At 44.2% G+C, this 24,546-nt stretch overlaps 1 protein-coding gene across 1 annotated transcript; it reads left to right on the top strand.

Moving 5' to 3' along the window:
- The first annotated feature begins 322 nt into the window (after positions 1 to 322).
- On the top strand, positions 323 to 21,721 carry Isca1 (iron-sulfur cluster assembly 1). The gene is made up of 4 exons (XM_004672341.3): positions 323 to 502; positions 9,706 to 9,759; positions 17,880 to 17,985; positions 21,428 to 21,721. The coding sequence occupies exons 1-4, from the start codon at positions 422 to 424 to the stop codon at positions 21,574 to 21,576; spliced, it is 390 nt and encodes a 129-aa protein (XP_004672398.1). The 5' UTR covers positions 323 to 421; the 3' UTR covers positions 21,577 to 21,721.
- Positions 21,722 to 24,546: the final 2,825 nt, after the last annotated feature.

Below are 24,546 nucleotides of genomic sequence, written 5' to 3'. Positions count from 1 at the left end.
AACCGCTGAGCCCTCCCTCGAGTCTCGGCATCCCAACCCCCATCGGCCGCTCTGTTTACCACAGCGCGCCCTGGAGAAGCCGCGCCCCGCCCCTCCCCGTCCCCTCGCCTCGCTCGCGCGGGCGGAAGGGCACGCACTCGGGTCGGCGAGGTCGCAGGTCGCTGCGGGTCTCGGGCGGCGCTTCAGGACGCCGTGCAGACTGCGGCGTAGCGGGGCTGACGGCCGGCCTCTCGCCCAGGCCGCCCCGCTGGAAGCCCCGCCCAGGCCCGTCACTCACGCGGCCCGCCCAATGGCGGTGGCTGGGCGGGGCCTGAGCGCCGTGCGCCGGAGCTTGTGGCGTCAATGCGCCCGCCGTGTCCATGGAGAGTAGTTGAGGGCTCGGAGCTCGGGCCCGAGGCTCCGGGGCGCCGGGACCGCAAAGATGTCGGCTTCGTTGGTTCGGGCCACTGTCCGAGCTGTGAGCAAGAGGAAACTACAGCCCACCCGGGCCGCTCTCACCCTGGTGAGTGGACGCGGCCGGGCCGTGACCTTGGCCCGCGCCCGCCGTGCTGAGGGAGGTCGCCAGGCCGTTCTAGGGATAAACACGCCCGGCTCCGGCCCCTGCAGGAGGCCGACGCCCGGAACTACATTTCCCAGCATGCCGCGCGCGAGAGCGGCGCGGGGGAGCCCGGCGGGGTCAGCGTTCGGGGCTGCGACCCTTGGGCCCACCTCTCTGGGAGTCTAGTGGTAGGCCGGCTCCCCGAGCGGCCCGGGCTCCCTTCCCCCGGAAACGTACCCCTGTTAGAGGATCTGGGCCACGGCGTACGCCGACCCAGAACGGCGAGGGTTCGGAACCGTCTCCTCCCCGCGCCCCAGCCCTGGGTAGTCCTCGCCTTGCAGAGGACAAAGGATGAAGTTTTTCTCTAGGAGAAAGGTCACTCGCTGACACAGGTCCTTAGAGAATTCGGTGTCTCCTGCAACCTCGCCGCGGTGCACTGCCTTCTGCAGTGGAGGAGGAGTCCATGTAATAATCATTTCAGTGGCATTTAGGACATTCACAGGGTTGTGAACTTTTGCCTCTATTTCTAGTACTTTTCACCCAAGCTTAGGATCATTCTCCTAATATACACCCCACTCGTAATGTGTAATGCGTAAGCATTTCCCCACAGACTGGGAAATGGAATTATTTAGATTGGATCTTGGGGTCTATTCAATCTATTTAGAAAGCCTTTGCCAGAAAAATTTGTCGAAGTACAAAAGAGGAAAGTCAAGATCAGATGGGGTTATTAATTTCTTTTTATAATCATTGTTTTCGGTCCCTCAAGTTACCCTAGTTATATATCATATTTTATTTTGTATTGCTTTTTCTTGAACTTACAAGCTCATTTTTCATGTCTGGAAGATATACCGTGGAGTGTAGAATTATCCAAAGTCCTGAGAACTAGAGAACACAATTTAGACTCTTTTTAATCTCAGTAAAAATTAAACAGGATTAGGCAGAACCCTTCTACTGGTAATGGTAGATCTAGGAAAAGAATAGTGTTAGGAGAATTTGTTGCTGTTTGTGTGGTATGCAAGTGTATGTGTGTTCATACATGTGTGGACGAGTGTATGTGTTTGGGTGTGTATGGAGTCCAGAGGACACCCTGAAGTGTCATTCCGTCCACCTGATTTTGAGACAGGGTCTTTCATTGGCCTGCAGTTCCCCAGTTAGGCTAGACTGGCTCGCCAGCCATCCCATGGATCCTTGTCTCCTTATTCCCTCTGTGGGGCCTGCCAACCTGCTACCACACCCTGCGTGTAGGTTCTGGGGATCAAAGGCTTTTAAGACAAGCACTTTATCAACTCATCTATCTCCCCAGCCTGCAAAGATAGTGTTTTTTTCCTTTGTCACCCCCTCATCACCATTTGGCATCTTATCTGTTAATTCAGCCTGTTTGAGCTGGCCCTTTTCCTCTGCAAACCTTTTCAGCAGACATTATCAAGTCCTGGTGTAATAGAGGACTAGAAATCATTGAGTTCCCTAGTTCCGTTCCATCCCACCTTTCACAGAACTTTTGCTGTCTCTTATAAGGAATAGTGGCATGTTTTCACAGGCCAGATCTCTCCACACACTCCTTTCTGCTTCTTTATGTGTTATCACAGCAACCCTCAGTTCAAAAGGGTTCTCATGTCACCTGGCTCTACTGTAGAGTCTGTTGTCTGAACTCATCCTTTAATGTTATGGCTGACTCTAGAATTCTGTCCTTGTGATTTTCTTAGCTAATGTGAGAGAAAAAGTGTATCATTGCCGCTGTTCATGATGGCCTGTGGTAGTAGGCTAGCAGTCACTAGTCCTGACATGTCTACCCTCATCTGAAGACACTGGCATGCATTGCTGTTTGTGTTCTGTTTTCAGATGTTTGGTAAAGATTTTGAACCCCAGCATGTTATATCAAATGCAAAGCAGTGTGGTGATCAAAGGCGTACTGAGAAGAGACAGATAGGAGCAAACAAAAAAAAAATAATAATAAAGAGGTCATTGTTACTTGGCTATGTAATGTTTTTGTTGTTGGTTTTGTGAGGTAGGGTCTTACTCTAGCTCAGGCTGACTTGGAACTCACTCTGTAGTCTCAGGCTGGCCTCAAACTCATGACAATCTTCCTACCTCTGCCTCCCAAGTGCTAGGATTAAAGGCATGCGCCACCATGCCCAGCTTCTATGTAAATTTTGACATCAGGAATTTGACATTTGGCCACATTTGAAAAGAGCAGTATTTGTACCACATAGGAGAAGTCTGCAGATGGCTTGGAAAAGTGATGACATGGAATGCCAGCACCATAGGGTCTGCTTTAATGTTAGTCCTGTTGGATGGAAGGGTTTAGACTGGTGATAGGCTACAAACCAGAAATAGCTTCAACACACCATGTAAATGTGAGTACCATTGGACACTTCTACAGAACATTCAGGGAGGATGGGTTGCCCCTCACTATTTCCCTATATATTCAGTAATTGACTGATGGAATCAAACTTGGAGGGACCATTGTACTAGAAGATTGAAGATGAAAATTAAACACCACTCCTCAGCTGACAGTTACCTTTATGTCCATCATTGTATAAGACAGAATTGATGCAACCCTCATTTAGGAATAGAGGCTCATATTGCATGAAACAGAGCCATAATTGTATGAACAAATGAAGGTACTCAGCCAGTGTTAAGTTCTGATATATGGACTTATATAATGAAGTTAATTCATTATATACAGAGGGTTCCTCAGGGCTTCAGTTTTCTGGTGAACCTGGTTGAGAAGGGCTGAGAAACAATGTTTAATAAAAAGCTGTTCGTTTATCAGAGTAGGACCAGAAGACCTGGGGAAGAGTGACTACAAAATACCATTTGATAGTACATGCAGGTAGATAGGAGCTGTTACAGAGAACCTAAGGAGTACTGGGGATATAGTTAAGTGGTTGAGCAAGTGCTTGGGGTGAGAGGGAGAGACATTCTATTAGTTAAATATTTTGTACTTAGCATAAATGGTGACTTTTAAAGGTTTTACAGTTACTACTCTGTAATTGTTGATTTATAACCACATGCAAATATTTATACTTAAACCACATTGTAGAACTAATATGAAAAATATCATTGGAGCTTGGGAGATGGCTCAGTGGGTAAAGTATTTGCCAGGCAAGCATGAGGACCTGAGTTCAGGTCTCTAGCACCTCTGTAAAAACCAGGCACCTCCGTATGCACTAGAGACATGAAGATCGGAGATGGCTAGGACTTGCTAGCCAGATCAGTGAGCTCTAGGCTCAATGAGAGATGCTATCTCAAAAAATAAGGTAAAGAAGCAACTTAGGAAGACACCCAGTGTTGGTCTCTGACTAGCTGAGTTAGTGAGCTCCAAATTCAGTGTGATACCCTGTTGAGGCAGTTTAGGGTGATGGCCCCAGAAGTGAAAAGTAGGAGTATCTGGGATCTGCCCTTACAGTCTCCAGTCTGCTGTAGATTAGAGAAGGATCTCTCCTCTCCTTATGTCTTGACTGAAGAGTTACCTAGGTTTTTTTTTTTTCCACAAACAACCTGAGTCCCTTCCTGGAAGTAGTTCCCCTTTTCTAGAATTAGGGTTTAAATCTGAGCTTGACATGGTGATTGATTAAGCTCAGCCCTAAAACTTGGCCGGCCTCTTCCAGAGCCCAGACTAGCCCATTCTCTGAGGCTCTTCTGAGCTTGAGGGTAAGGTCTACCACAATAAAATTAGTGTTCACTTTTCCTGAACTTCCAGATCTCTTACTCTGGTAAGCCCTGCTGTTTTCAGCCTTGCTAGGTTAAGATAGGGGGAACCCGTACTTCATGTGGACTCTCTACTCCCTCTTGCCTTTCACATGGCAGGAGCTCTTAGTACTTCTTTCCTTCTTTCTCCCTCTCTCTCTCTCTCTCTCTCTCTCTCTCTTTTTTTTTTTTTTTTTTTGAGGTATGCTCTCACTGTAGCTCAGGCTGACCTGAAATTCACTATTATCAGGGTAGCCTTGAACTCATGGAAATCCTTCTGTCTCTGCCTCCTGAGTGCTGGGATTAAAGGCGTGTGCCACCACGCCCAGGTTTTGCTTTCCTTCTGTTAATTAATAAAATCTCTAAGTCTTAGCCTCTGGTCTATGAATTTTAATTCTATTTTAAATTTTTTGTTTTTATTTTTATTTATTTATTTGAGAGCAACGGGGTGGGGGGAGGGAGAGAGATGGGCACACCAGGGCCTCCAGCCACTGCAAACCAATTCCAGATGCACACACCACCTTGTGCATCTGGCTTACGTGGGTACTGGGGAATCTAGCCTTGAACCAGGGTCCTTGTATTTTTAAGAGAGAGAGAGAGAGAATGAGTACGCCAGGGCCTTTCAACCACTGTGAATGAACTCCAGATGTGTGCACCTCCTTGTGTACATGTGCAACATTTTATGCTTGCATTACTGTGCATCTGGTTACGTGGGACCTGGAGATTCAAGCATGTGTTCTTAGGCTTTACACACAAACGCCTTAACTTCTAAGCCATCTCCCTAGCCCCAAATCAAAAATATTCAAACCTGGCAAGTGAAAGTGAGTTATGAAGAATGGTACACTTATCACAGAATTGCTGATGTTCACATCTTCCTGTCTCCATCTTCCTAGCACTGAGATTACACAGGCGCCACACCACACCTAGCTTTTTATTTTATTTTGTTTGGCTTGGTTTTTCAAGACAGACTCTTGCTCTAGCCCAGCAATTTACTGTGTAGTCTCAGGCTGGTCTCGAACTCACAGCCTCCCAAGTGCTGGGATTTAAAGCCTGCACCACCATGCCTGGCCACACCTAGCATTTTACATGGGTAATGGGGAGCAAACTCATGTCTTTATGTTTGGAAGGCAAGTCACTTTTAAAAATGTTTTAATAGGGCTGGAGAGATGGCTTAGTGGTTAAACGCTTGCCTGTGAAGCCTAAGGACCCTGGTTCAAGGCTCAGTTCCCCAGGACCCACATTAGCCAGATGCACAAGGGAGCACATGCGTCTAGAGTTTGTTTGCAGTGGCTGGAGGCCCTGGCACGCTCAGTCCCTCTCTCTCTCTCTCTCTATCTGCCTCTTTCTCTGTCTGTTGCTCTCAAATAAATAAATAAAAATAAAATGTTTTAATAATCCTTGAGTAAACCTATTTATTTTCACTAAAAAATTGTATTTTTGTAATGAGTTGAGATTCTGTGGTCTAAAAACAGCCACATGTTTGCTCCTTGGTGGTTTTGTTTCCTCATTCCACCCTGCATGCAGTTTCCTGTGTAGTCCTGTTCCATTCCGCCAGGACAGCTGAGGGGAGGGAGCTTAGAGACCTCCTGCTGCTGTTTTTTTTTTTTTTTCTCATCTTTAACAGTGCCATGCAATAATAAATACACATACACACATACCGTGTTGGTAACTTAAAAGACTCACTACAGCACATGCATGTGTATACTCACACTGTAAGTGCATTGCTTTCTGTTTCAATTCTATTTATTTATTTATTTATTTTTGGCTTTTCGAGGTGTGGTCTCACTCTAGTGCAGGCTGACCTGGAATTCACTATGTAGTCTCAGGGTGGCCTTGAACTTACAGCAGTTCTCCTACCTCAGCCTCCTGAGTACTGGGATTAAAGGCATGCACCACCATGCCCAGCTCTATTTTTTTTTTTAATTTTTTATTTATTTATTTGAGAGTGACAGACACAGAGAGAAAGACAGATAGAGGGAGAGAGAGAATGGGCGCGCCAGGGCTTCCAGCCTCTGCAAACGAACTCCAGACGCGTGCGCCCCCTTGTGCATCTGGCTAACGTGGGACCTGGGGAACCGAGCCTCGAACCGGGGTCCTTAGGCTTCACAGGCAAGCGCTTAACCGCTAAGCCATCTTCTCCAGCCCCCCCCTTTTTTTTTAATTAAAATTTTTTGTTTTTATTTTTCCTTATTTATTTGAAAGTGACAGACAGAGAAAGAGGCAGATAGAGAGAGAGAGAGAATGGGCGCACCAGGGCCTCCAGCCACTGCAAACGAACTCCAGATGCGTGCACCCCCTTGTGCATCTGGCTAACATGGGACCTGGGGAATCGAGCCTCGAACCGGGGTCCTTAGGCTTCATAGGCGAGCGCTTAACCACTAAGCCATCTCTCTCCAGCCCACTCTGTTTCATTTTTAAAAAATATTTTTATTTATGTGCTAGAGAGACAGAAAGAGGCAAAGTATGGGTGCAACAGAGCCTTCTATCACTGCAAGCAAGCTTCAGACAATGTGCCACTTTGTGCATTTGTTTTTATGTGAGTTCTGGTGAATTGAACCTGGGCTATCAGTCTTTGCAAGCAAGTGCATTTATCCACTGAGCAATCTGTCCACCCTGTCTGTTTAATATTTTAATGCTAATCTCTACCATCTACCTTCTAAATTGGTTTCATGACTCTTCTAAATTGTTTCTACACCTACTTGAACATCATTATCTCGGGGAGCCTTTTCAAGGACAGAAGAACTTGATCTAAGACCATGCCTGTGATCTGTTCACCAGCACTGGCTGGGTACCAGTTACAGTTTACTACAGAGTCATAGGTCAGAACATCCAGACTTAGGGGTGTCATGAACCAATGAAATGCCAGTATGAAAAACTAGAGAGCAAACACAGCTTTGCTGCCTAACAGAGCCAAGAAACAGGAAGGCTATTTCTTTCTTATGATACTCTCCAATCTCTAACAATAGCTTTCAGATTGAACTCGTTGTGCCTGGCACTCTGAATACCAGCGTTTAATCCCCTTTGTGTCTGCTTCCTCTGAGTTTCAGTATGTAATCCTTACTGAAAGTTAGAATGGCTACTTAAATGCCTGCTTAGTGTCTACTTTTGGTGCACACCCAGGAAATAGGGCAGCAGTGTTCCAGAACAGACTGTGTTCTCATCAGTCTCCCCAGGAAAGTGGGATTGGTGATACTGACCTGAATGCCAAGTTCACCATGACATGTTACCATGTTGAGAACCTTGGGACTGAATGATAAGCTACATTTAACTGTATTTCTGAGAAACAGAAGCACCTGTTTTGTTTTTCGAGGTAGGGTCTTATTCTAGCCCAGGCTGACCTAGAATTTACTATGTAGTCTCAGGGTAGCCTCAAACTCACGACAGTCCTACTACGTGCTGGGTTTAAAGGTATGTACCACCATGCCGGCCATTTAACTTTTTTATTGACAATTTCTATAATTATAGACAATAAACCATAATAATTCCCTCCCTTCCTCTACTTTCCCTTTCAAAATTCCACCTTTCATCATATCCCTTCCCCCCTCAGTCTCTTTCATTTTGATGTCTCTTTTCCTCCTATTATGAGGGTCTTATGTAGATAGTCGCATGCACTGTGAGCTTGTGGGTATCCAGGCCATTTTGTGTCTGGAAGACTATAGTGTAAGCAGTCCTACCTTTCCTTTGGCCCTTAATTCTTTCTGCTACCTCTTCCACAATGGACCCTGAGCCTTGGAAGGGGTGCTAGAGATGTCTCAGTGATAAACACTCCTCTGTCACTTCTCAGCACCATGGTGCCTTTTGAATCATCCCAGAGGTCACTGTCATCTGAAAAGAGAACCTTCTGTAACCAAAAATGAGAGTACTATTAATATATGGGTATGAACATTAAGAAAAGTCCTTATAGGGCAGTTTGGTGAGCATAATATATGTGTTTAGCCAGACAAGAGCAGTGTTATACTCCTAGGGCCCATGACCTCTTCCCCTGCCATAGGCTCCCCCCGCCCCCGAGGTAGGCTCTCTCACTCTAGCCCAGGCTGACCTGAAATTCACTATGTAGTCTCAGACTGGCCTTGAACTCACAGCAGTCCTCCTACCTCTGCCTCCTGAGTGCTGGTATTAAAGGCATGCGCTACCCCACCCAGCCCATAGGGTTTTGACTGGCTTTTCAGTACCAGGCGTATATTCTCTCCCATGGAGTGATCCTCCAATCCAATAAGAAAGTGGTTGGTTTCCTCCATAACAGACATGCCACTATTGTACTTGTTGGTGCAGTTGGCCTGGTTGGCCAAACTTAAGGCTTACAATGTCCACTGTTACCACTGATGACTTCTTGCTCCCATATGGCTGCATGCAGTGTAGCTTTTTCCATCTTTATGTCAGCTGGTCCACAGGGAGAAGGGTTACAGCTAAGTTCCAGCTTGTAGAAATTCCTGTTTTTATTTCCATCAGGTCTTGTAGTTCTGTTCATAGAGATGTCTGAAGATGTGGGTTCCATCCAGCTGAAAACCTTTGCACCATTTGGTGAGACCCATACAAGATGGAACCCTAGGTTATAATGTCAGTGACATTTGCTCCATTTGTACATTCTGATGAGTTGAAGCTGAGTCCCCAACAGGGGGACACCAGGAAGGTGGCTTTCCCACTGGGATGCTTGATTGATTTCTTGGCTGTTAGTGCCTCTATCTGATGGCGTGCTTGGTACTGAGCTTGCCGTAGCTGGTCAAAATGATGCTTCCCAGGAAAACTATATCTATAATGTGATTAGGCACTACAGGAGGTCCTTTTTGTAAAAAAAAAAAAAAAAAATTATTTATTTATTTATTTATTTGAGAGCAACATACAGAGAGAGAAAGAGGCAGAGAGAAAGAATGGGCATGCCAGGGCTTCCAGACACTGCAGACAAACTCCAGATGCGTGTGCCCCCTTGTGCATCTGGCTAACGTGGGTCCTGGGGAATCAAGCCTCGAACCGGGGTCCTTAGCCTTCTTAACCACTAAGCCATCTCTCCAGCCCACTACAGGAGATCTTGACAGAGTTCACGTGCACTAGGGAACATGATTAAGAAAATGTGGCTCTCTAGCCAGGTGTGGTGGTGCATGCCTTTAATCCCAGCACTTAGGAGGCTGATGTAAGAGAATTGCTGTGAGTTCAAGGCCACCCTGAGACTACATAGTGAACTCCAGATTAGCCTGGGCTAGAGCAAGACCCTATCTCAAAAAAAACAAAAAAAAAAAAAAAAAAAAGGAAAGAAAGAAACAACAACAACAAAAGAATGTGGCCAGCAAATATTGTGACAACTTAAAATGAGGGCTTTTGAGTCAAGTTCATGTTGTTTGCCTGTGAAATCCACAAAGGTCTCTGGCAAGGACAGAATAGGTTTGTCATAGACTTGGGCAGTATTAGAGACTGTTAAGTCTGTGGCTTTGAAGAATGCAAGTATTGTAGTTTAACAACTTACTAACATTTTCTTTTTTCAGACACCTTCAGCTGTAAACAAGATAAAACAACTTCTTAAAGATAAGCCTGAACATGTAAGTAATACCTGTTACATATTTAGCAAATAATTAAAATTCTGTTTTTAGGACAAATGTATCTTGTGGTAAACTATATCTTAATTAGCTGTTTTGGGGAAAGTTTTCAATTAGTAATAATGATGCATTGGATAACCTTGTTGGCTACTATACTGCCATCACACAAAGCTAGCTGAGGTGTTTTGTTTTGTTTATTTGCAGTACTGTGGTTCAGCTTAAGTTCTTATGCATATTTTCCCACAGAGCTCTACCTCAACCTTGCTGGGGATTTTGAAAAGTTCAAACCATACAGAAGGGGCTGTTCAATGACAAGCAGCTATTTTGAAGCCTAGAATCGTTGTCATTTTTCCTTTCAAAGTGCAACCTCCTGATGTCCTTCCATAAGGAATCTGTGTATTTGTTGTGGCCAGACAGGGGTTTCTCTACCTCCACACTGTTGGGGTGTGAGGGTGGATAGAGGATGCTCTATAGCATCTGTGGTCCTTGCCTTCTAGATGCCAGTAGCACCCTCACTTCCTAAGTGGTGACAATCAAAACTATCTCCTTGAGGGGAACCACTGACTTACATGTTGTGTGTTAGTCTTGTGTGTCTGTCTCTTGTTAACTTAGACAAGAGTATGCCATGCATGCTGTTATTACCCTTTGCTTTTTTACCGCAGTGGTACAGCTTCAAGATACTTTTTCATATTATAGACTGAGCTGCCTTTCCCTTCATGGTCATGTGTATTCCACTGAGCAGATTTTTTTAACCCACACCTTGTATTAAAGGTATTTGGAGGACTGGTGATACAGCTCAGTTGGTAGAGTCCTGAGTTTGGTATCCAGCACAGCATGTACCAGGAATAATGATACATGTCTATTAAGTCCCAGTACTCAGGAGATGGAAGCAGGAGGATCAGGAGCCCAAGGCCAGCTATTGTTTTGGTGGCTATAGTGTGCTAGGCCCATGGCTTACTTTTCCCATGCAAGATCCAAGATCTGTTCCTGCAGGTAGGACTGTTAAGTCAGGATTGTGTGTCATGTTAATCACAGTACATTGTTAGTAGTTGATAAGATGCTATAAATCATTTCAAACTTTGGACTGTGGAATATTTTCTGGTTTCTGTTGTACAACCTGCATTACACCATAATAGAACTTCTCATACATTTGTTCCAAAGTTATTAAATGCTGATAGATGTCAGTGTTCAACTCAGTTTAGATAATTTGTAATATATAACTTGATAAAATGAAACATGAAGTTAGCTTTGTAGATTTGAGGTGTTTATTCTTCCTGATGTAAAAGGGTATGCATAGATGAGCAGTCCCTTTGCCAAACTTCTGTTACCTAATCCTACTGTTGTAAAAGTCAGCTCCACATTGCTGAGACAGACATCCAACCAGACATTGTTTAGGGGAGGAATGGGTTTATTTCAGGCTTACAGACCCAGGGGAAGTTCCATCAGTGGTGGAAGAAGCCGGCTCCCTTTCATGACCCAGGCAGAGAGACACCACCAGCAGCCAGTAGCACAAGTGAGCACAGCCAGAGCTCAAACTGTTCTCTACAACCCTTGGGCTGGAATCAGATCTGCCTTCAAACACTCATTAGGGGTGGACCCCAGGGTCTGCCCCAGTGACACCTCCTCTATCAGGCTGGTAGAGATTAAAGCAGGATGTTCAGCCTTAACCTTGAAATATGGGAGACATAGATACACATTCAAACCACCACACCTGTATTTTTCTTTTCTTTTTTTTTTTTTTTTTTTGAATCGTCTCATTATATTACTCTCTATGTAGACCAAGCTAACCTCAAACTCACAGACATCAGCCTGACTACCTCCTGAGGTCTGGGAACACAGGTATAAGCCACTGAGCCTAGAATAAACCTGTATTTTTACATAGTGGTGAGTTTTGGTGTTTGTTTTTGTGGTATTGAGGGTTAGACCCAGGCTTTGCCCAGGCCTGTTTCATATACTAATCGATGTCTGTATCCTTCCTAATGTTTGGACTTTCACTGTTTCAGGGGCTTCCTGCTTACAAAGTAGAAACTACATTAGACAAAGCTGATGGTGGTGGCACACACCTTTAATCCCAGTACTTGGAAGGCTAGTGTAGGAGGATTGCTGTGATTTTTAGGCCACCAGCTAGGCTACTCATAGTTCTGGAAAATTTTATCCAGAGCTGGCAAGTCTCCTTTGTAGCCATCTCATGGTCCTGGATCTCCAATGGGTCTCCACTGCAACCCATGGTTCACCCTCACAGCACCATGGGGTCTCCATGCAGCCATCCAGCAAACATGCTTCACATTGCCCACGGCCATTTCCAAAACACAATACCTGGCTGCAAACTCAGTGACCCTCTTTTTCCTGTATTTCTGATACTCCACAATACCAGGTAGGGTGCCAGTTTGTTAATCCAGGGGGAAATAAAGCAGACTTTGAAGAACAGGATGCTCCTTGAGCACCCAGGCCCTTTCAAGAGAGTGTACATTCTCCTTGTTGCCCCAGTGCAGGTCAGCTGGCCCAGTCTCAAAGGTTATTATCTCTCAATTGCAGCTGAATGGGTAGCAGTTCAAACAAAGTTTCTTTTTTTTGTTGTTGTTCATTTTTTATTTATTTATTTGAGAGTGACAGAGGGAGAGAGAGAGAATGGGTGCGCCAGGGTTTCCAGCCACTGCAAACAAACTCCAGACGCGTGCACCCCCTTGTGCATCTGGCTAACATGGGACCTGGGGAACCGAGCCTTGAACCGGGGTCCTTAGGCTTCACAGGCAAGTGCTTAACCGCTAAGCCATCTCTCCAGCCCCAAAGTTTCATTTTTAAATAAATATATTTTATTTATTAGAGAGAGAGAGAGAGAATGGGCACGCCAGGGCCTCTGGTCACTGCAAACGAACTCCAGATGCATGTGCCACCTTGTGCATCTGGCTTATGTGGGTACTGGGGAATTGAACCAGGGTTCTTTAGCTTTGCAGGCAGACGCCTTAAACGCTAAACCAACTTCTTCAGCCCAAATATCACCAGTCCGTTTCTATGCAATGAAACCCCGCACAACTTCTCAGGACCTGATTATAACAGCAAGCTGCTCATACAAACTGTAGCCCAGTCCAAGCAAAGCTCTTTCTCACCCTTATAAGCCAAACCTCACAGTCCATATTCTTACTGCATTCAGGTCTTTCACCTCTGACTAGAATAATCCATCAAGCTGTACTTACAGCACTGCAAGGCGTCTCTTAGGCCAAGGTCTCAAATCCTTCCACATTCCTCTTGAAAATCAGCTCCAAAAGGCCAAAGCCTCACAGTCAGGTGAGCAGCAACCTCACTCCTTGGTGCCACTTTACTGTTGCAGTCACATTGCTGGTAGAAATCACCCAACCAAGAACAGCTTTGAGGAAAAAAAGGTTTATTTTGGCCTACAGACTTGAAGGGAAGCTCCATAATGGCAGGGGAAATGATGGCATGAGCAGAGGGTGGACATCACCCCCTCACCAACATAAGGTGGACAATAGCAATAGGAGAGTGTGCCAAAGATGCAGATTTTTTAATATATTCAATAAAAGAAGTATGGCCATGTTTCTCTGACTTGTTCTCTGTCTTCTTATGTTTGCCTGTGCCTTGGGTAGTTTCTTGAAAGTTGTTTTATTTTGTTCTTTGCAGCCACTCTGCCCTGTCTTCTGCTCTCTGTTTGCATCATTCATACATGCGGAGGCCTCATGTACTCCTTTGCTTTTTTAAAAAAAATTTTATATATATATATATATATATATATATATATGTATGTATGTATATGTATATATATGTACATACATATATATATATATAGACATACATACGCACGCATGCACAAGCTATATTTTATCTCCTTGCTCCTGCTCCTGTTTTCCTGGGGCCCTCTTCAGTGGGGTTATGGTATTCATGGCCCCTCAGTGGGGTCATGAAGGTCTAAGTTAGTCCCTATAAGGTAGCAATGGGGGAGGACCATGCCTCAGGTTATTCCTACTCACTCTGTGGCTCTTACAGTCTTTTTTTACCCCCTCTTCCACAATGTTCTGTGAGTCATGGTAGGCTTATTAGCAGTCTGATTGAGTGTTGAGTTCTCTGTACCTTCTGGATTTCTCTGATGGGTTTTGATTGGTCACTGTGTCTGTCACCATTCCTAGCACTGGTTGTCAAGCTAGCAGTAAGAGCAGCATTTATGTTGCTGCTTCCTCTGCAGTTTCTTTTTATCTTATCTGTGGATCTTGGTTCTCCTCCATTTTCTCTGCCTTCTGTAAAACAAAACAGATTCTCTAACCAAGAGTGAAAACAGCGGGGTTTAAAGGGGATATGCCTACTTATTTGGGAGACTTTTTGGTGTACAAGCCCACTCTTCTCCAGAGAGCAGTGGGGGCTTCTCTCTGAAGTCTATGAGTTTCCTTACCGTGGGATTCTGACTTGGTTTCTTCCAATACTGGGTATCGAGTTCTGCCCCATTGAGCCCGCCCCATGTCCAATCAGAACAGTTCATTACCCACATAGGCTGGTGCCGCTATTGCACAAGTGTGTACTTCTTGGCCAACTGTTATGATTTCATAGCTTGTAGGGTCTTCTGCTTATTCATGCTATTGGTGACCATTTTCTTCCAGCAGCTCTGATAGGGCTTTCCAGGACTGAGAGGGCTAGCTGGCAGGGAGCTAGTTTCCCTTTCAGTTCCAACATGGTATTTGGATGTCTGTGGCCACAGCCTGTGGTGTCTTCAGCGATAGAGTCTTACCTTTTAGCTCTGGCATACAATTTTTTTTTTTTTTTTTTGAGGTAGGGTTTCGCTCTAGCCCAGGCTAACCTGGAATTCACCATGTAATCTCAGGGTGGCCTCAAATTCATGGGGATCCTCTTATCTCTGCCTCCTAAGTGCTGGGATTTTTAAAGGCATGTGCCACCATGCCTGGCCACTGTGTTTTTTTAGTTGTGTGTGCGTGTGCGTGTGTGTGCGCGCACACACATTTTACTGGGATTTGAACACAGGGCCTTGAAACATGCTAAACACATTATCTGCCTCTGAGCTACTTCCTAAACTCTACCTTTTAGACATCTTACATGTATATTTGCTACAGTCTTAGTTTTCTGATATTTGAGAATGCTTTAACAGGCATGTCCAAAGTGGAGTCTTCTAGAGAGGTAGGATGGTTTGCCAGGTGATGGCCTGTGAACTTTGGTGCTTACTAACTGACGAGACATGACCAGAACACACTGCATGAAAAACAGATTGAGTAAAAAGGTCTTAAGGGCCTGATTTTATAAAGTTGTCTGTTGCAGTCACCTTCTCATTGCTAGGACTAAACACCTGGCCAGAAGCAGCTGGTGGGAGGAAAGGGTTTATTTCAGCTTCCAATCTTGAGGGGAAACTTCATCATGGCAGGAAAGAAAGCAGCAAGAGTGAGCTGAGTGCCAGCAGGAGGAGCTGGTATTAATACCCCGAAGCTCTTTTCCAGCAGGGCTCCACCTCCCACATTACCACTAACTGGGGACCAAGCATTGAAAGTACATGACTGTGAGGGACAGCTCATTCAAACCACCACAACATTTCTGGGTTTTTTGGTTTTTCACGAGTCTTGCTGTAGCCCAGACTGACCTGGAATTCACTGTGTAGCCTCGAAATCACAGTGATCCTACCTCTGCCTCCCAAGTGCTGGGATTAAAGTCGTGTGCCACCACACCTGGCTCATCGCAACATTTCTGCCTTCAAATATGTTTTTTTTCCCCATAAAAATGATAAAACAAGTGTATCAGTCTGTCACTTGGGAAGTAGAGGTAGGAGGACCAAGATTTCAAGGCCAGCCATGGCTACATAGTGAGTTCAGGGACAAGCCTCGGCTACATGAAACCCTACCTCCAAAAGAAAAAAAAAAAGCCATGTGTGGTGACATACACATGTACTCCCAGCACTTGTGAGGATGGGGCAGGAAGATCATGTTTGAGGCCTTGGGCTAGGAACACACTTAGCCAAGTGGTAAGGTACTGCCTTCACGTATTCAAGGCCCTGGGTGTAATCCCCAGCACCACAAAGAACCCCACATCAAGGCTGGGGAGATGGGTCAGTGGTTAAAGGCACTTGCTTACAAAGCTTAACAACCTGGATTCAATTCCTCAGTACCATGTAAAGCTAGAAGCACAAAGGGGTGCATGTGTTTGGAGTTCGTTTGCAGCAACACTAAGCCCTGGAACACCCATTCTCATTCTCTCTTGCTCTGATTGCAAATAAATAAAAATATTTACAAAAAGAACTCTGTGATATGATTTTAGGTATATAAAACAAGATGGGGGAGCAAGTAGTTAAGCTACTATAATAAGAACTATATTCAGATTATACATGTAACCAGGAGTGGAAGAAAATAAGGCAAAAACATAAGAAGTTTTTGGTGGTTGTTAAAATCATCTGAGTTTATGTATGTGAGTGCATGGTGCTCGTGGCTGTGAGTGTGGGTGTATGCGTGCCATGGTGCATGGGGAGCCCAGAGGAAACATCCGGCTCTGCCTTTGCCCTTCCACTTTCCTCTAGGTAGGGATTCTCTCTCTGGATGTTGTTCTTTGCTGTGCTCAATGTAAGCTTCCAGTCAGTTCTCCTGTCTGTACCTCCATCCCTGTGCCAGCATGCTTGGAATACAGAAGCCTGCCACAGGCTACCAGCTTTTCCGTGGGTTCTGGGCTTCAACAGTGAGTGCTTTATCCACCTCACTGAGCCGTTTCTCCAGCCTCAGAATCGCTTTATTAGACCAGCAGTGTTTGATTGTAAGAGTTTTCCTCTGTACTTAGTGTTTGTTCATGTGGAATTATTGAGTTCTTTCACTTGGATCTCCTATAATGAATGATTGTGCAGCAGTTCCATTATTAAATACTTGTTCCTTTTTTCTTTTTTTAAAATAAATATTTTTATGTATTTATTTGCAAGAGAACAAGAAAGAGGCAGAAAGAGAGAATGGATGCCTCAGGGCCTTGAGCCACTACAAATGAACTCCTCATTGCATGTGCCACCTAGTGCATCTGACTTTTATGTGGCTAGTGGAGAATTAAACATGGGTTCTTAGGCTTTATAGGCAAGTGCCTTAACCCTTGAGCAATCTCTGTAGCCCTTGTTCCTTTTTTATTTATTCTTTCCACAGGGTCATTTAATAACCATAATTCAGCATTTATATAGGTTCTGGTGATCCACACTGCTGTCCTCATCCTTGCGTGGCAAGCACTTTACCAACTGAACTGTTTCCCCAGCCAGCCCCATTACTGTATTACTGTTTCATTATTTGTTTTTCAAACCTCTGATCATTCTTCCTAAAGACCCATAGCCTCAGTCTAGGCAAGGGAAAATCCATAATTCAATTAGAAGACATTCTACAGAATACTCATTAAATTGTCATAGGTCATGAATACAAAGAAAGTCAGGATATGTACCAGTGTTCATTTCTTTTTTTAAGTACATTGCATTAATAGCAGATGGAAATGATAGAGGGATACTAGATATGAAGTACACAGGAAAACTTAAGTTATCTTTTATCTTCCTGGTACACTGAAAATTCTTTTTAAAATAAAAAGAATTTTCAATTTTTTAATGATACAGGGTGTACCTATGTGTCCTCCACACACTGGACTGCAGCCTATGGTAATCCTTAGTCCTCTGAGGTCTACTGCATACTGTAAAAGTATTTAACACCACACTCAGCTATAGCCAGATTTTTTAAAGTATTTTAAAAATATATTTATATTTATTTATTTGAGAGAGAGAATGGGTGTGCCAGGGTCTCCAACCACTGTGAACGAACTCCAGATACATGCGCCCCCTCATGCATCTGCCTTACGTGGGTTCTGGAGAACTGAACCGGGATCCTTTGGCTTTACAGGCAAATGCCTTAACCGCTAAGCCATCTCTCCAGCCCCCTAGCCAGGGTTTTTATTTATTTATTTTTATTTGAATGAGACAGAGAGAATAGGCATGCCAGGACCACCATGTGCATCTGTCTTACATGGGGTTCTAGGAAATACAACCTGGGTCCTCCTTAGGCTTCGCAGGCAAGTGCCTTAACTGCTAAGTCATCTCTCCACCCCTAGCCAAGGTTTTTAAATAAGCATTTAATCTGTGCTACCTGAGGTGAATATTTTCAATTTTTTTTCAGGTAGGTGTAAAAGTGGGTGTTCGGACCAGGGGCTGTAATGGCCTTTCCTATACTCTGGAATATACAAAGACAAAAGGAGATTCTGATGAAGAAGTTGTTCAAGATGGTAAGCATCTTGTTTGGTTGCTTGCTTTGGGACAGGGTCTCACATAGCCCAGACTGGCTCCAAACTTCCCATTATAACTAAGGATGACCTTTAAGCTCCTGATCCTCCTACCTCCATCCCACGTTCAGGGTTTGCCAGCATGAACCACATTTAGCTTTGGTGAGTTGTTTTAACACATATTTTCTAGGCACTTTGTTTTGCTTAGAAATTTTAGCCTTGTGCAAAACCAGGGACTAATGATTTGAGTGGGAAATGTGTAACCAGTGCTTTCTGTTTAATTGCATTAATAGCAGATGGAAATGTTGTTAGACAGATGTTGTTAGACAGACTTTGATTATCACATTTCTGTGTAGCAGCAGGGTGAGGGAAATGACTTGTTTTCCTCGTGTTAAATATTTTTGCAGTGCTGGGAAGTGAACCTAGGGCCTCATGCATGCTAGGCCAGTCCTTTACCACTGAGCTATATTCTCCCCAGCATTCCTCATGTTTTGATGAAGAAACCTAGGCATGGAGAGGCTAAATGGCTTGCCCAAGGTCCTAGTGAAACTTTGAGCCCAATCAATTTTCTCCTTTACTGAGTGTTGCAGTCAGGTTCACATGATTGGCAGAAATCACCCCACCAAGAGCAGCTTATAGGGGCAAAAGGCTTTATTTTGGCTTACAGACTTGAGGGGAAGCTCCATAATGGCAGGGGGAAACAATGGCATGAGTAGAAGGTGAAAATCACCTGGCCAACATCAGGTGGACAACAGGAACAGGGGTGTGTGCCAAACACTGGTAAGGGGACACTGGCTGTAATACCCATGAGCCTGTCCCTAACAATTCCTAAATCCCCATCAGCTGGGAACCTAACATTCAAAACACCTAAGTTTATGGGGTTTTACCTGAATCAAACCACCACATTCTATCCCTGGCCCCCTTAAACTCATAACCATACACAATATAAAATACAATGCATTCATCTAATGTTAAAAGTCCCCATAACTTTTTTTTATTTTTATTTATTTGAGAGCGACAGAGAGAGAGAGAGAGAGAGAGAGAAGGAGGAAGGGGGAGGGGGGAATGGGTGTGCCAGAGCCTCCAGCCACTGCAAACGAACTCCAGATGCGTGCGCCCCCTTGTGCATCTGGCTAACATGGGTCCTGGGGAATGGAGCCTTGAACCGAGGTCCTAGGCTTCACAGGCAAGCGCCTAACCACTAATCCATCTCTCCAGCCCTTTTTTTTTTTTTCTTTTTTTTTGAGGTAGGGTCTCACTATGGTACAAGCTGACGTGGAATTCACTATGTAGTTTCAGAGTGGCCTCAAACTCACAGTGATCCTACTACCTCTGCCTCCCAAGTGCTGGGATTAAAGGTGTGGGCACACATTAAACTCTGTAGCTTCAAGTCCAACTACTCTAGTCAGTGACAAGTCTCCAAGCCTGACAATTCTAACCAGGAACAAGTCTCTGGAGTTCCAATTCCACCCCTCCAGCTAGGTGACTCACAGTCCTGGAAAACTTCATGGGGGTGGCAGCTTTCCTTAGCAGCCATCTTGTGGGCCCAGCATCTCTACTGGGTCTAGACTGCAGCCCACAGTTCATCCTCACAGCTCCATTGGTTCTCCATGCAGGCATCTAGCAAACCTGCTTTATACTGCCCATGGCCAGTTCAAAAACACAAGACCATGTTGCACATGTGTGTGAAATACATTACAAATTATGCTTTAGGAGAATTTTTTTCTGATTTTTATTAAAATTATCAGATTTTTAACTACTGTATTTGACCCCATCCACTGTCACTCCAGTGATAGGAAATCTATTGAAGAGCCAGCCATGGAGACTCAGACAGTAATCCTAGCACTTGCAATCAGGAGGATAAGGCAGGATTATTGTATATTTAGGCTAGCCTTGGCTACACAGTGAATTCAAGGTCAGCCTGGCTTATTGAGACCCTTTGTGAAAACACAAAAATAAATAGGTAAATAAGTAGATTCTGGTTAAGGCAAGATAAATAATGCTTTAACTTCAATAGAAGCTGAGTGTTCGGCTTTCCAGGTGTTTCTGTACTCTAGAGGCGTGTTGTTTCCTATCTTGCTTCCCTGCGTGGAAGGACAAGGCGTGGCACAAGTCTCAGCGATGTGCTCATCTTATTAAACAATTAACCAGTAAAGCTGTTTTTGGATTTTTTGTGTGTGTTGTTATTGTTTGTTTTGTTTTTTTGTTTTTTTTCAAGGTAGGGTCTCACTCTAGCCCAGGCTGACCTAGAATTTACTATGTAGTCTCAGGGTGGCCTTGAACTCACTGTGATCTTCCTCCCTCTGCCTCCTGAGTGATGGGATTAAAGGCCAGCACCACCACACCTGGCCAAGGTGTTTTTTAAAATAATATTTAAAAAAAATACTTATTTGGAGGAGAGAGAGAATGTGGATTGCCATGGCCTCTTGACACTGCAAACAAACTCCAGATTTATGCACCACTTTGTGCATCTGACTTCATGTGTGTAGTTTGCAAGCAAGTGCACTTAAGTGCTGAGCTGTCTCTCCAGCCTCTACAATAATTATTTTTAGGATAAAATATGATAATCCTTTACGTGTTCATCTTCCAGAAGGCCTGTAATTACACGTATTTGGTATTGAGGTGATGACTTCATTTATAAGAAGAAGGCTTTAAGAAAGCTTAAACTGATTCTTTGTGGCAAGAAGTCAAACTCTTCTTACAAAGTGACTAGAGAACGTCATTCATTTTTATCCCACTCCCAGACTAGGACTATTTGTAGAGATTGGTATGACTCCTGTGGGTATTTTTGTGTCTTAATAAAATGTCTTATGGATAAATAATCTTTTGGATGACTTTAGATTTGGCAGTGTGTCAAGTGTACAGATTGCACTGCAAGTTTACTGTAAATTGCATTGACCCTGTCTTTACAGAACTGTCACTGAGAACAAAGTGTAGTTTCCTCATATTGCTGATTGAAAGAATTATTAAAATATAGTGAAAGAAGCCAGGTGTGGTGGCACATGTCTTTAATTCCAGCCCTTGGGGTGGGGGAGGAGGAGTAGGAGGATCACTATGAGTTGGAGGCCAGCCTGGGATTATAGACTTGACTTTCAGGTCAGCGTGGGCTAGAGTGAGACCCTGCCTTGGAAAAAATAAATAGTGAAAGGCAAAATGTAGTTTTGCAAATTTGATCTGCGATTTACTAGTATAAAACTGTGTTCTGTAATATAATTTGTTTTGACACAGGCTAGAATTTGGGAAGCTGAGTGCCAGTTTCCACCCACTGCAGGAAATCACCAAATACACTTGCAGTTGAATTTCTGGGAGTCACTGTCAAAAATTTGCTTGTGCTTTGCAAGCAAGTGCCTTTAACCATTGGACCGTCTCCCCAGCCCCTTTCGCTTGCACTTTGAATCTGTGTACGCTACAGATGTTACATGACGCATGTTTTCTTTTCCCCAAGGAGTCAGAGTGTTCATCGAGAAGAAAGCACAACTAACACTTCTAGGAACAGAAATGGACTATATTGAAGACAAATTATCCAGTGAGTTTGTCTTCAACAACCCAAACATCAAAGGAACTTGTGGCTGTGGAGAAAGCTTTAACGTGTGAAACGTCAGGACCCTGGCTTCAAACTCCAGGGGGGCTGGAGGCTGCCTGCAGAGAGCTGAAGAGATCATGTGACTATCTGTGCTCAAGGTTTATGATGTGTGACCACCTTATGGGGAAAATAAAGTGATGCATTTTGAAAATGAAACCAGTGTATGAGACTCCAGCAGATATGATCTTTGTATTCTCTGTGAGGGACAGATGAGAAGCCATTGCTCTCTCTGAATTGTTTTTTCTGTCCTGTACCAAGGGGGAAAAGTCATCTACTCTGCACTTAACTTGCTGTGGCATCCTTTGTATTTATACCAGATCATGGCTGGCGCTCTTCTGGGAGGAGGTCAGGGAAGGTTGATAGGTGAGCTCACAATCGATCCCTAGTGAATAGCTTCATTGTACCTCTCCCCAGGTATTTTTCTCACCCATTTTGCTAGTTTAAAATTCCATAAGCAGGAAGTCTTGACTGTGGGTGACATTACAGAGGTGCTTGTCTTTCCACCCAAACATACCATGGTCTTTTACATTTTATCAAAAAAAGGTCACTGTCAAGAATCCTCATTTGGGAACCCTTCAACAGCACCAGATGAATAATGTCCTTGAACTATTGTTTTCATGACTTCTGAGTATCAGAATATGAGAGCCACCAGGGCCAGCTTAACCCCCTCTCCTTTGGCACTCTGTCTGCTTCAAGATGGAAGCTCGAGGCTTCCCTAGACCTCTTTTAATTGGATTTTTAACAGTTATCAAGCTTGGCTGCCTCAATTCTGTATGTGAAGAGACACAGCTGCAAGGAAGCCGAAGGGCTTTGTCTCTGTACGCCCCTGTGCAAGCTAGCGGAGAGCCAGGACAAGCCACCCTCTTTCCTCCCTTACAGGGGACGCAGGTGCTCAGCACTGAAGCATAGTTGTAAAGATAAATGGGAGGCTGGCTTCCTTATATATTGCAGAGTTTGTAATTTTTTATGGAATATGCAGTATTTTATTTTGAATGGAAAAAATCTTATTTAAAACCCTTTTGTATCAACTGCCATCTTGTTTCTGGAGAACTTTGAAACAGTGGTTTATATTTATGGGGAAGATAAGCAGCCCACAATTACACTTGGAGCATGGTAGTATTTGTGGAACAGAACATGGAGTTCTTTGCGTAAAATGCCCAGTATGTATATACTTCCTCGTTCCTAAGTGTATAGTTAAATATTTTAACCTAAAAGCCTATCACCAGCTTTTCTTTTGAGAGTGGGTCTTATGTAGCACAGACTCAAATTTAGGACCCCGCGCCTCAGCTTCCTGAGTGCTGAGATGAGAGAGTGCCACCACACCTGGCTCCCAGTTATTCTGGTAAAGCAGTCCTCATTTAGGTGATAGACACCCCTTGGTTTGACATGCTAGGTGATTTATGATGAGACAGAGTACTTCTTCTGAAAGCCGATTCTCACGGAATGGATAAGTGTTTAATATAGTTGTGCTGTTTAAAAGTACCTACCACAAAATGCACTGAAACCTAGAGGAATTTTATGCCAGTGTTAATGAGTTTGTATCATAAATAGAATTGTTGATATACTCTTAATTTGTGCAATACTGTGTGTAGAAATTGCATTATCGATTAAAAACTATGACCTCTTTGTGATCCTAAAAATGCCTATTTTTGTTTTGTTTTGTTTTGTTTTTGAGGTAGAGTCTTGCTCTAGCCCAGGCTGGCAAGGAATTTACTATGTATTCTCAGGCTGGCTACAAACTCACAGCGATCCTGCTACCTCGGCTTCCCGAGTTCTGGGATTAAAGACTTATACCACCACACTTAGCAAAAATGCCTGTGCCTGCTGAGGGAAAGGCTATATGGGCGGTAGTTGCTAAAGCTACTGGCAATTATTGCTGGATCCTGCCTCGTCTTTTTTATTTCATTATTGACATTTCCATGATAGTAGACAACATCCCATGGTAATGCCCCCCCCACCCACTTTCCCCTTTGAAACTCTATTCTCCACATCCTCTCTCCCTCAATCAGTCTCTCTTGTTTTTTTCGTTTATTTATTTTTATTTATTTCTTTGAGAGCGACAGAGACAGAAAAGGCAGATAGAGAGAACAGGCATGCCAGGGCCTCCAGCCATTGCAAACGAACTCCAGATGCATGTGCCCCCTTGTGCATCTGGCTAACATGGGTCCTAGGGAATTGAGCCTCGAACTGGGGTCCTTATGCTTCACAGGCAAGCACTTAACTGCTAAGCCATCTCTCCAGCCCAGTCTGTCTTTTATTTTGATGTCATGATCTTTTCCTCCATGATGGTCTTGTGTAGGTAGTGTCAGGCACTGTGAAGTCATGGATACCCAGGCCATTTTTGTCTGGAGGAGCACGTTATAAGGAGTCCTATCCTTCCTTTGGCTCTTACATTCTTTCTACCACCTCTTCCTCAGTGGACCCTGAGTCTTGGAAGATGTGATAGAGATATCGTAGTGCTGAGTACTCCTCTGTTACTTCTTAGCACCATGATGCCTTCTGAGTCATTCCAAGGTCACTTTCATCTGAAAAAGAGAAGCTTCTATAGCCAAAAGTTAAGAGTAGCATTAATATAAGGGTATGAATATTAAGAGACATGCTTACTGGGCAGTTTGGTGAGCATAGTATATACATTTAGCCAGACAGCCTCAGACGTTACACCCCTAGTGTTCATGACTCCACCTGTTGCAGGTTTTCAGTATCAGGGATGTATTCCCTCCCATGGAGCAGGCCTCCAGTCACCTGCCTTGTCTGAACAGGCCCTCAGATTGTTCTGTCTCTCTCAGCCTCCCGTGCTCTTCTGCTTGTGGTAACTCTCCACCCCTTGCAGCCACCACACATATCTCTACTCTCTGTGTCTTCATGGGAGAACATTATCTTCACCCAGGATGCTATTTCTTTTGCTGTCCACACTTCCGCTGCTCTTCCTCCAAGAAGGGTCCTTCCAGTTCAAATTCAGTAGGTAGTGAGCCCCAGTACTC

Source organism: Jaculus jaculus, chromosome 2 (assembly GCF_020740685.1).
Source record: "Jaculus jaculus isolate mJacJac1 chromosome 2, mJacJac1.mat.Y.cur, whole genome shotgun sequence".
In the NCBI taxonomy this organism is placed as follows: Eukaryota; Metazoa; Chordata; class Mammalia; order Rodentia; family Dipodidae; genus Jaculus; species Jaculus jaculus.
The sequence above is the reverse complement of the archived record's forward strand: the minus strand, read 5'-3'. Positions and strand labels throughout refer to the sequence as shown.

Bases quoted from the DNA above. Each gene is read 5' to 3' on its own strand.
- Isca1 (XM_004672341.3), top strand. From the start codon at position 422: ATGTCGGCTTCGTTGGTTCGGGCCACTGTCCGAGCTGTGAGCAAGAGG. The intron at 503-9,705 runs GTGAGTGGACGC...TTCTTTTTTCAG, and splicing joins CCCGGGCCGCTCTCACCCTG to ACACCTTCAGCTGTAAACAA. The intron at 17,986-21,427 runs GTAAGCATCTTG...CTTTTCCCCAAG, and splicing joins TGAAGAAGTTGTTCAAGATG to GAGTCAGAGTGTTCATCGAG.